We start from the raw sequence: 12,815 nt of genomic DNA on the forward strand, positions 1-12,815 counted from the left end.
CTCTCTCTCTCTCTCTCTCTCTCTCTCTCTCTCTCTCTCTCTCTCTCCTCCTCTCCCTCTTTTCTCTTCTCTCTGTCACTCCTGCTTAGTGTAAGGAAACTGGTTGGTTTGTCAGGGTGCCAACTCCTACTGTTGCCAGGTGGCATTTGTGACAAAGGGCAGAGACTATTTAACCTGACTGTTAAGCTTCATAGAGCTTAGTTCAGAGCCAGTTCCCCTGAATAAATGCAGACACCATTGAATTCTAATGATGGTTTAATCAGCCAAAGACTCTCCAGTCACTGCTCCATGATCTCCCTTCTTAGAGCATCTGAGTGCCTGCTGACCATGGGGGACCATACCAGGGAGGACCAGATCATCGCCATGGACTGTGAGATGGTAGGAGTGGGACCTCTTCGGGAAAGCGGTCTGGCCCGGTGCAGTCTCGTGGACTATCATGGATCCGTGGTATATGACAAATACATCAAGCCAGAAGGGACGATCACAGACTATCGCTCCCACGTAAGTGGGATAAGACCTGAGCACATGCAGACAGCTGTACCTTTTTTGAGTGCCAGGGAAGAGGTAAGTGAGGAGACCAGACTGGTAGGAGACTGGGCAAGTAAAAAACATTTCTAGTTCCATGGTTTTGGTAAATGGGATTTATGGACAGCAACACTGTAACTGGAAACTCATGATGATTCACTAGAAAGTCACCAAGCACAGCTGGTTGGTGAGTTCCCATAGCAGTAAAGAAAGTCCCAGGTATCTTAGCTGTATGGGAGCTAGAGAACAGTCCCTCTGACCTCACAGACCTGAAGGGGACCTCAGTAATCACAATTCTTGAAGTCTGCAGATGAGTAAATTGGGGCACAGAGAAATAAAGTGGCTTGCAGTGACTGCCAGATCTAGAATTAAGTCTCCTAGTCTAAAGCACTCCTCATACACCATGACAATGCCCAACAGGACAGCTATGATCATGATACTCTGGCATTTTCCTTACCAGACAGCTTTCTGTGTGCATGTCCTCACAGCCTCAGGACAGGGCTGGAGGAGTGAATTGATTGGGGAGTCAGGGGTGGGGAGGTGATACACGAGGAAACACAGGATGCCATTTGTGGCCATGGGTTGGCATCTCCTTTAGATTTCTGCCTCTCGTATTACAGGCAGTAGGAGGTAAAGACTGGAATTCTACAGCAATCCTGAGGGGCTTTCCCCCATATGATTCTTATACAAGATATGAGATTTAGTGTTCAGAGGAGAACCTTAGTATCTATATAATTGTTCTAAAATATAGACAGGGCCTTTGTTGTTCCACTATCTTTAACCTACTAGGACACTATATACATCATATTCTCCTATTGTAAATTTGTTTCCATATTTCACTGAAATGAAAGTTTTGTACGGCCAGTTGCTCACTTCCCATGACTGGTCCCAGGACCTGGAGGAATCTAAGGCAGTTCAGTTCTTAATTTTCTATGTTTAGTGAGGTTTGGGAGAGGATAAGGAAATCATGGTTAATCAAAGTATCACAAGGGATTCTATTTCACTGGAAGTATTCTAATGGAGTCTGGGTGGCTACTTGTCAATCAGTCAATTTATTAGGCACCTACTATGTGCCAGTGTCTGTGATTAAACACTGGACATACAAAAAAACAAAAAGGCTAAAGACAGTCCCTGATCTCTAGGAGCTCACATTCTAACAGAAGTCACTAAGCAAACAATTCTGTACCAGCCAGACAAGCTGGAAATAATCAAAAGAAGGGAGGTATTAGAATCCAGGAGGATCAGGAAAGGCTTCCTGTAGAAGGTGGGATTTTAGCTGGGCCTTGAGGGAAGCCTGGGAAGCCAGGAGGCAGAGATAAGGAGGGAGAGCATTCCAGGCATGGGAGACAGGCAGCTGGAGAGGGTATTCCTGCCAGATGATGCTTTGAGGGTCCCTTCTATTCTTAGAATCTAATCATTCCAAACTTTATTTTGGCATCGAACCAAAGCAAAGGTAGACTTGGGGGAGATTCCCTGCTTCTTCCTGCCTGGGCACATAATTTGGAAGCTAAGAAACAGTGAGACAGATGCCAGCAAAAGGGAAAAGAAAGGGCAGCCAACAGGCAGAACAAATAAAGGAAACGGCTGTGGGAAGACAAAGCAGTAAGAAGTAATTGGCTTTTGCACTGAAAAAGCTGGAAGCCCTGGATTAGGTGCTAGGGATACAAATACAAAGAATGAAACAAGCCCTATGTAGCTCCAAGGACATCAAATAGCACCTGGTAGGCCCAGCCAGAGGGCTGCCCTTCAGTCCAGCCTTAGGATGGTTGAAAGTGCTATCTATGTATCTATGTAGACTCCTAGAGGTTGAGAACCTGGAGACATGGTCCTGGCTCTGTCACTAACTGGGTGACTTGCTAGTGTTCTTTGCTGGCATGTTTCTTCTCCTTCCCCCCCATCCTGCCCTCCCTCCTGGCTCTAGCTAGGTGGCAAATAGAATAGAGAGCCAGAACTGAAGTCAGGAAGACCTGAGTTCAAATTCAGCTGCAGGGACTTATTAGTTGTGAGACCTTGGGCAAGTGACTTCACTTCTGTCTGCCTCAATTTCCTCAACTATAAAATGGGGTTCCTAGTAGCACCTACCTCCCAGGGTTGTTGTGAAGATCAAATGAGATAACTGTAAAGTAGTTAGCACAGTGCCTGCCATACAGTAGGTGCTAAATAAATACTTGTTTCCTTCCTTCCTTTCCCCTCTCCTCCAGAATATAAACTAAGGAATTTATGTTCTAGGCAAGAACTTTTACATTTCAGTCTTTGTCGCTCTAGTTCCTAGCACAGCGCCTGGTACACAGTAGGTCCTTGATAAATGCTTGTCAAAGGAATGAATAAATAAATAAATCACTGAATTTCTTCACAAAAGAGCAGGTTGAGTCAGAGGATCTCTAAGGTTCATTGCAGTCCTAGCATTCAGTGACTCTATGATTAGTGGACAAATTCTGAAGTCTTTGTAAATGACATAGATCTGAAAGAAAAACCCACCTCCTGAAAGAGCAAGCATATTGTTTTGTTAATTGTTACTAGCATAGGCCACTCAGTCCAATCAGGGTCTGAAATCCATTCCAGCATGGACACACTGAAGTATTTCAACAGGGGCGGCTAGGTGGTACAGGAATAGAGCACCGGCCCTGGAGTCAGGAGGACCTGAGTTCAAATCTGGCCTCAGACACTTAACACACTTACTAGCCATGTGACCTTGGGCAAGTTACAACCCCAATTGCCCTCCAAAAAGCAAAAATAAAATAAAATAAAAGAAGATGAAGTATTTCAACAGACCTAGAGAAGAAAATCCTCCTCCGTCCTCCCTGCCGTTTTCTTCAGGCTAGCTCCAAATGTTTCTGCCATCAGATGCGTTGTTGCTCTGACATTAATCAATGAGAAAAGGACTAGTGAAAGCTTGCACAGATTGACAGGCCTAGAGATGGATCTTTTTAAAGACCTGATTTCTTTTTAATAGGAATGATTGTGTTCCTGCTGGCTGATGACATTAACCCAGTGCCAGATCACCCAGCAGCCTGTGGCTTTCAGGCACTCACCTTGTCAGGCATAATTCAATCTTCAATCAAGTGCAATGTGCTTTTTCCCCATGTCCATCCTGAGCCTTGCTGGGGGAGGCTGTAATAGTCAGGAATGTAACAGCTGTCTCTGTGATGAACTAAATGGAAAGAAAGATGATCCCTCCAGTGCTGTTCGTATGCATCGGATTAATGTATTTTTATAATTCTCCTTTTAAAGTGTTTTCGTTTTCTAGGGTTTCATTTTCTAGGGTTTCGTTTTCTAGCCTGAGCTCCAGACCCAAGATGAAGTGGCACTTTCATTTCCTCCTTTTAACATCAAAGGGGACAAAACTCTCTTTTGAATTCTTTAGAATCATGTTTTCATTTGTGTATACATATATGTGTGTTGAATCTGGAATGAGAAGGGAACTCAGAGGATCATGAATTTAAAGCTAGAAGGCGTCTTAGAGTTTATTTAATCATAGGATCATGGATTTAGAAGTGTATTTAAATTCTTAGAAACTATTTAGTCCAACCTTTTCAATTCACAGATAGGGAAACTGAGGCCCACAAAAATTAAGTCACACACACACACATACCCCAGTGTTTTATAGATGAAGAAATCAAGGCCAAGCAAATGACTTGTTTGAGGTCTCACAGATAGGTGTCAAATCTGGGATTTGAATCCAGCTCCCCTGAATCCAAATCCAGCACTTTCCCCACCATACAACATAGCTTCTGTTGGGTATGTGCTTCAGGGCTTTATTTACATTCCATTTTAGAAACAGAGAAAGCGATGTCCAGGTCCAGGAGGCATAACCATAGCAACCTATTATCTATCCATCCATCCATTTCCAGTCATTCATCTATTTACTTATTATTCACCCCTCTACCATTAATTAATTAAATAGTTTACTTATTTATTCATTCATACTGAGCCTGTGATTTTATTGGATCTCCTGCCATGGAAACTTAATTTACTTATCTTTATTTTTACATTTATCTAGCTATTTATTTATTTATCTATTAATCTACTTATTTATCCTAAACTTGTGATTTTATTAGAACTTTTATCATGGAAACTTTACTTATTTATTTACTTTGTTATCTTTCTATCTATTTCATAATTTATCTACTAATCTGTTTATGTAGTTATTTATCCCCAGCCTGTGATTTTATTGGAATTCTTGCCATGGAAACTTATTTACTTATCTATTTATTCATTCATTCATCTATCTGTCCCTGTGATTTTACTAGAATTCCTGCCATAGAAACTTTACCTATCTATTTATCTGTCGTCTATCCATTCATTCATTCACCCAAGCATCTATTTATTTATTTGTTTATTTATCTTGAACCTCTGATTTTATCAGAATTCTTGCTGTGGAAACTTTATCATCTATCTATCCATTCTTTTATCTACCTTTTCTATGATTTTATTGGAACTCCTACCATGGAAACTCCCTCCACCAATGAAGATCAACAATTCATCTGTAACTTTTGGTATGGTTGAGTTGGTTGGAGACACTGAGGGGATAAGTAACTTTCCTATCTATGGTCATATAGCCAGGGAGTACTTGAATCTAGATTTTTTTTGCTCCGAGGCTGGCCTCTCAGTAGAGTATGAGAATAGCTGACATTTATATTTTGTGTTGTTCAGTTGTTTCAATTGTGTTTGACTCTTCATAACCCTATTTGGGATTTTCTTGGCAAAGATATTAGAGTGGTTTGCCATTTCCATCTCCAGCTCCTTTCACCTATGGGGAAACTGAGGTATATAGAAGTTAAGTGACCTGGCCAGGGTCACCTGGCTATTAAGAATCTGAGGCTAGATTTGAACTCAGGAAGATGAGTCTCCCTAACTCCAAGCCCGGTATTCTATCTACTGCACCACCTAGCTGCCCAACATTTGAAGTTTTATCAATATTCATTCTTTCATTTTAACCTCACAACACCTTTGTGAAATAGAAAATCCAAGTGTCATTATCCCCACTTGCTGATTAAGAAACTGAGGTACGGAAGGATTATGTGATCATGTGATTTGCTTAAAGTCCAACAGTTGTTGAGCTAGAGTTTGAACCTGAGCCTTCAGAATAATCCAGTGCTTTTCCTATTACGTTCTACTCCCTCATGGTATGGTGCAGAGAACAGTTCTGAGGCAATGACCTCTTATGAAATAGGAAGTGATCCTAGTGGCTGCCTATCCTACAGGGCTTGAATGGGGCAATTGCACTATGTCTGGAGTACTTCTTCCCAGATCAGTAAGGGTGATGGTAATTTGATTACTGAATTTCCTCTGGTGTAACAACATTTTTTTTTCAGCTAGGAACAAGAAGTGGACTTTGGGTAGAAAACAAGTGAGGGACCTGGCTTTGGGTTTGCACAAGGGGGTGGGGACTTAAAACTTAATAGTGGTAAAGTCCATGCTGACCACACCCTCCTCATGATCTTGACTTAAAGAATCCTACAGCATGGGCTGAAATTAGTTCTTTCCTATTATAGCCTCACCCTGACTCTCTGTCTCATACACACTCCCCTCCCCATAGTGAAACCTGAACCTGCAGCATAGAGGTGCTGGGAGAAGCCTTGGCTGTTAAAAGAGTCCAACAGTACATGCAGCATTGTATAGAATCCTTCCTCAACTGCTAATGAAGGAGATATAGATGCAAAACTTTTGAACATCAGAAAATTTCATTCTCCATTGGCTCAGTAATATGTGTTTAGTGACATCAAATCATAAGTGTCAGGGTGATGGCCCAAGACATTGAGGAAACAGTAATATAGAGTGGGGTGGTTGTGGTGGTGGTGTTGTATGTAATTTTCTTTCTCTTTTTGGAAGGCGGGGCAATTGGGATTAAGTGACTTGCCCAAGGTTGCACTGCTTGTAAGTGTTAAGTGTCTGAGACAGGATTTGAACTCAGGTCCTCCTGATTCCAGGGCTGGTGCTCTATTCACTGCACCACCTAGCTGCCCCTGTATGTAATTTTTCAAATAATGGACTGTCTGATTCTGCTTAGATGCTCCCTCACCAGGCCCATGACTTTTTTCCTCAAACCATATCCTTTTCAATTTGGTCTTTTCCCCTTTGCTTAAACCATAAAAGGACCTTGCAATGAAACTTTGGTCTTTCATAGTTTGGGCTGATGTGTAAGGTGATGCATGTCATGTGTCTTGTGTCTTCCGGTCTAGATCTTGGAACTCCTCCGAGGCAAGCTGGTGGTAGGCCATGACCTCCGCTACGACTTTAAGGCACTGAAGGAGGACATGTCAAGATACAGAATCTACGATACCGCCCAGGACAGACTGCTTTGGGAGGCGGGAGGCCTGGGGAGCTGCCGACGGGTGTCCCTCAAGGTTCTGTGTGAGAGGATCCTCAGGAGAGGAATTCAGGTGAGATTGGGATTGGGGCTAGGGTGGGATGTCATCTCTTTTTTAATGGCCTGTGTTTGGAAAAACCAAAACCTTTTTAGGATCCCATTTGGATGCTTAGGCCCTGAATAACAACATTCTCCATCTATTTAATCCTAGAACTATTACTAGAAGAGGGCAAATCAGGATGTTCATCCCAGCAGGCCCTATGCCTTTGGGCTCCCATCTGCCCCCATACAACTCTTACAATGCAATGATTCAGAGACATAGCTATATTACTAACCAGTGGTAAAGGCTCAACCAACCAGCAGTATGGTGGTGTGGAAAAGAACACTAGAAATGGCACTAGAAGATGGAGCGATTCCAGTCCTAGGATCATAGGATCTAGAGCTGGGAAGGACCTTGGAGATGATATAGTTCAGGGATTCTTAACCTGGAGTCCATGGACTCCCAAGAAATAGATTTTTGACTTGGGGTTCATGAAATTGGATAGAAAAAATTACATTACAGTAATTTCTAGTTGCAATTTAGCATCTCTTTCAATTATTTGTTAAGTCAACAAGCATTTATCAAGTGCCTACTATGTGCTAGGTACTATGCTCAGTCATTTTTGCAGAAAAAATGCAAAAAAACCAGTCCCTGCTCTCAAGGAGCTCACAGTCTAATGGGGGAAACAGCATGGGAACAATTATGTATAAATAAGTTCTAGATGGGATGATAGGCTGAGATGATCTCAGAAGAAAGGTGCTAGTGTCAGGAGGGATCAGGAAGGGTTTCTTTTGTAGAAGGTGAGATTGTTGTTAGGACTTGAAGGAAGCCAGAAGGTGGAGATGAGGAGAAAGAATTTCAGGCATGGGGAACAGCCAGTGTTGCCAAAGGGGTCAAGGATGCAAAAAAGCTAAAGACCCCCTTACCTGGTGCTAGATTTTCATTAACTTCTGTCAAATCACTTACTTCACTCCTTTTGGGTGAGGATTTTTTTTGGAGGGTAATTGGGGTTAAGTGACTTGCCCAAGGTCACATGGCTAGTTTTTGTGTTAAGTGTCTCAGGCCGGATTTGAACTCAGGTATTCCTGACTCCAGCACCAGTGCTCTATTCACTGCACCACCTACCCACTCAGAAGGTTTTTTTTTTTTAATCTGCAAAATGGGGATACTGTAGAACTGCTGGCCTTCCAAGACCCTATTGGGCTCAAATGGAATAGAAAATGTTTGAAAGCATTTTGAAAACTGCTATGTGCTCTACAAGTATGATCCCATTTCATTTGCAAAGGATCATTATTACTATCCTTATCATTTACATATAGTCTGCTCTCAAAGCCCCTCCCTCTTTCCCACTCATAATCTTCATGCTGCATGTTTGCCTGATAAGGTGGGATGGTGACAGATGGCCTTATCTTAATTTCCCAAAGGACTCCTATGACCAAGAGATGACATTGCTTGGTCTCTCCTATTCAGCTATTGGGTGATGTTCAGGCTGATGTGCATCATTACTTTTCACGAACCTAGCTTAAACCTTCTTGGTAAAAGTGTGGGTCATAAAAACCTCTAAAACTCAGAGGGAAAGAAGGAACTAGGAGGCTTCGCAGGCTTTGAGGCTCAGGTCAATGATCAGAATATGAGTTAAATTTGGTTTCCTGCCAGCCTATAGTGACAAGACTGAGCCTTGGAGAACCATATTCAATGGGCCATAGCTCTATAGCCAAAAAGGAACGAAGGCATCATCTGGTGCAGCCCCACATTTTTAAAAAAGAGGAAACTTTAGCACAGATATGTTAAGTGATTTGCTCAAGCTACTAAGGAGCAGATCTAGGATTCAAGGTCAGATCCTCTTATTCCAAATCCAACATTCAGTCCATTAAACCAGGTTGCCGTGATGTTTGGTGACATTTGAGCCTTAAACCATCATGCCTGACTATTTGTTTTAAATTATTTCTTTTTTCTTTTTGGAGGGGGAAGGCAGGGCAATTGGGGTTAAGTGACTTGCCCAAGGTCACAAGGCTAGTATGTGTTGTGTCTGAGGAAAGATTTGAACTCAGGTCCTCCTGACTCCAGGGCTGGTGCTCTATTTACTGAGCCACCTAGCTGCCCCTTTACATTATTTCTTTAATCTGATAGCATAGTACCCATATCATATAGCACAGAATCCCTACCCCAGGATTTAGAACCAGAAGGGATCTTAGAGGTCCATTTTAGAGATGAGGAAATGGAGGACCAAGAAGTGAAGTAACTTGGCTAAGGACACATGAGCCCAAGTCCTCTAACTCCACTACCATAGGACTTTGCCCTATACCATGAAGAGCCCAGAATAACTTCCAGACTTGCATCTGAGCAGCCACAATGTCAAGGACATGTGTTCTGTTCAAAGAAGTGTTAGCGACCCTCAGCTTGAGAAATTTGGTCTCTGGGGAAGTCCTGGGGGTTGTCAGACCCTCTCCACTTCATGCCAAGTGCACAAGGACACCCAACCAGTAATTGATGTCTTTTCTTGAAAATGACAGCTATGGGAGCCCAGGCAGTCAGCACCCAAGCATTGACTCATGTGGCACATGTGAGGGCGTAATTTGAGATTGGCATGGCAGAGATAAATTAGAAAAAAGTTTTGTTTTTGTTTTTTTTTTTATTTCAAAGCTCTGTTGAACTCAGGAAGGGGACAGTTTTCCTGAGGAGCTTGAGGTAACATCTTCTCTGAGGACCTTTAGGAATAAAATGACTGTTAGTCTTGGAAAATTTTAAGTGCAGAGCTATAGAAACCCAACTGCTAGACTCCTTAAGATCATAAGATTTGAAGGCTAGATTGGACTTTGGTTCATCTAGTCCAGTCCTCTCAATTCACAGATGAGGGAATAGATGAGGTTCAAAGAGAATATGTGATTTGCCTAATGTAGAATTGGTTGCAGAATCAAAATTCAAATCTAGGTCCTTAGACTCAAAATCCAGCACTTTTTGTTATGCCATTACTGTCTTTGGGGAAGCCTAACCAGTCCTTCAGGAGGACATGAGTTCAGATTTGACCTCAGACACTTACTAGCTGTGTGACCTTGGAGAAGTCACTTAACTTTTCTTTGCCTCAGTTTTCTCAACTGTAAAATGTCAATTATAATAGTACCTACCTCCCAGGGTTGTTGTGAGGATCAAATGAGATAATATTTGTAAAGTGTTTAGTATAATAGGCATTATATAAATGTTAGCTATTGTTATTACTATTATTAATTAGAATTACTTCATTATTATATATATTTTTAATATTTATAACATTATAAATGTTATTATATTTATTATTTTTATATTCTAATCATTATTATTTCACAGTTATGGATTATTTCCCAACTCTTCCATTACTTTTTGTATGAATTTAGGCAATTATTGCATTATCTTTCCAGTTCGACACTTATTAATTGTCTATTATGGGCTAGGCACAGACATAATTCTGTAATTCTACACAACAGAAATATCTGTCCCCATTTCTTGTAGCAAGACTTAATGAAAACTTTCCTGGAAGTTCCCTGCAATATATGCATTCATGATTAGTTTGCTGTGAGATCGATTCTGGCTCACATCTCTCTCTGGCTCTATCATATTTGCCAGTGTGGACCCCATGATACTGCTGTCTCTCTGCTTTCCAGACACACCACTAGGGAAGCCAGGTCAATAAAATACCTCATTGGTTATTTTCAGCCTGAGTTGTTTCCTCCCAGTCTGGGGCTCCTTAATTAAAAAATAGCTGCCAAGCAGTTTTGATCAACCACCACAACAGCATTGAAGTACACTCCTGGATACATAGTCCCAGATGCTCCTGCCAGAAGCCCTTTGATGGGGAGAGGAAAAGGACTTTTGCATTATTGTAAACAATATGTTGTAGTGAGTTTTATGGGGACATTTTTTTCATGGACAGAAAAGTCTGTGGACACTTCAAGTTCCTGAATATGATATGTGAGTGCTGCCAATGGGGGTGGTGATGGCGATGGTGGGTTTCAGGTTCACTGTCATTTTCCATATTCTTTGGCTCTCCCTTTAAGATACAGTTGCCATTTTTGCACATCCCACCAAGTTTTCCTGCTGTAGCACAGGAAGTTGAGGCTCTGAATCAGGTTCCCTCATCATATTCCACCTAGACAAGTCACTTGACCCTATTTGCCTCAGTTTCCTCGCCTGTGAAAACCACTCCAGTTGCCAAGAAAACCCCAAATACCTCAGATAAAATTGAAACAACTGAGAAGAGAGACAACTCCCCATATCCCTGGTCTAGATCAGACAACTTAGACCAGGAGAGGGGAACCTGCAGCCTCAAGGCCACATGTGGCTCTCTAGGTCACATTTGACTGAATCAAAACTTCACACAACAAAGCCTTTTATTAAGAGGATGTTTGGATTCAATCAAAGGGCTGCACCTAAGGAGCTAGAGAGCCACACCCCTGGTTTAGACCTTTCCTCCCCTGCTCTTCCTCCTGGGTCTTCCAAGACTCTGGTTCACAAGGGAGCCAGCATACAGCAACTCTATGTCTTGGGGCTTAATAATTACAACAACTCACATTCATATGTCACTTTACAATTTATAAATCTCTCCTCATAACAGTCCCACATGGTTGATACTGAAAGAATTATTGTACCCACTTTGCAGATGGTGGAAGGGGAAGTGAATAAGCATTTATACTGCTCCTATTATATACCAAGCATTGTACCTGTAATCATCATCATCATCATCATCATCATCATCATCATCAATATTATTACAGCCCCCAAGATAAAGAGCATTTAATCATGCAAAGTATTTGTTAGTGCAGTAACAAATAGCCCAGATTGAGTTGTATGTTGGTGTGACTTACTAGGGAGAGGTCTTTCTCAGTATCTTTGGAAGCTGTGGCATGTGACCTAATTCCTTGTTCCATCTTCTTTTGCTTTCACAAATATCTTATTTGATCCTCACAACAGCCCTGTGAAATAGGTGCTGTTATTATCCCAATTTTACATTTATATTATATATATATATATTATATTTATATTATCCCCCTTGCTTGAGGCAAATAGAGGTGGGATGACTTGCCCAGGATCTCACATCTAGTAAGTACCTGAGGTCATATTTAAACTCAGGTCTTCCTGAGTTTATTGGACTCCAGGTCCAATAACTTTTCACTGTGTCACCAGCCACCATAAACTGAGGGGTAAACAATTTGAGTTATCACTTAATGTCTTGCAGCCCCAACTCCTTCTGTCTCCAAACCCAAGTCTCTTTTCACTATACCATTTTGCCTGGCAAATCTTCAGTGTTTGTACAACCCAAGCCCTGTCTCCAGGGACTAGAGATTGAGGGTTAACCTTGGGCCCCAGTCATGGTGGACTTTTCCCAAATATCCTCAGTCTGAACCTCTTCACTCTGGTGACTGAATATCTCTCTCTCTGTGTCTTTACAGAACAGCAGGTTTGGCCACTCCTCTGTGGAAGATGCCAGAGCTACTATGGAACTCTATAAAAGATCCAGGATAATAAGGGCCAACTGAAAGGGGGAATGCAGAGGTGGATGGCCTAGACACAGCTGCCTTCCGGTTCAAAGGTCATTCTCAAGAGGATTGATGGAAGCCACAAACCTTCAAGGAAACCTTCTTCCCTTTAGAAACATCTCCCAAAGCCTTTCACTTTCTTGCTTGTATTATGATAATAAAATGGATCTCTATTTTCTCTACTCAGATTTGACTTTTCTGCCACTATGAGCTGGGATAGAGGTTGATGTTTGAAAAGCTTTATTTGTTGACACAGTCAGATGGTGCAGCTGATAGAGTGCTGGATTTGTAGACAGGGACACCTGGAATTATATCTATCCTCAGACACACACTAGCTGTGTGAGCCATCTCTTCAAACCTGCTGGCTTCAGTTTTCTCAACTGTAAAAAGGGGATATAATAGCACCTACTTTGCAGGATTGTTATGAGGA

At 41.8% G+C, this 12,815-nt stretch overlaps 1 protein-coding gene across 3 annotated transcripts in view; it reads left to right on the top strand.

Moving 5' to 3' along the window:
• ISG20 (interferon stimulated exonuclease gene 20) overlaps positions 1-12,567 on the top strand; it is a 13,132-nt gene extending 565 nt beyond the window's left edge. For 2 of the 3 annotated variants that reach the window (XM_069098562.1, XM_069098561.1), the window contains exons 2-4: positions 306-564; positions 6,708-6,908; positions 12,299-12,567. In XM_069098562.1, coding sequence (XP_068954663.1) covers positions 328-564; positions 6,708-6,908; positions 12,299-12,385 — 525 coding nt within the window. In that variant the 5' untranslated portion in view covers positions 306-327 and the 3' untranslated portion in view covers positions 12,386-12,567. Of the gene's footprint in view, positions 1-11; positions 565-6,707; positions 6,909-12,298 lie in introns of those variants that run through there. The other variant, XM_069098560.1, reaches the window with a different exon arrangement.
• Positions 12,568-12,815: the final 248 nt, after the last annotated feature.

Source organism: Petaurus breviceps, unplaced genomic scaffold (assembly GCF_028583685.1).
Source record: "Petaurus breviceps papuanus isolate PSGF00001 unplaced genomic scaffold, PetGlider_PUasm1.0 37, whole genome shotgun sequence".
Taxonomy (NCBI): Eukaryota; Metazoa; Chordata; class Mammalia; order Diprotodontia; family Petauridae; genus Petaurus; species Petaurus breviceps.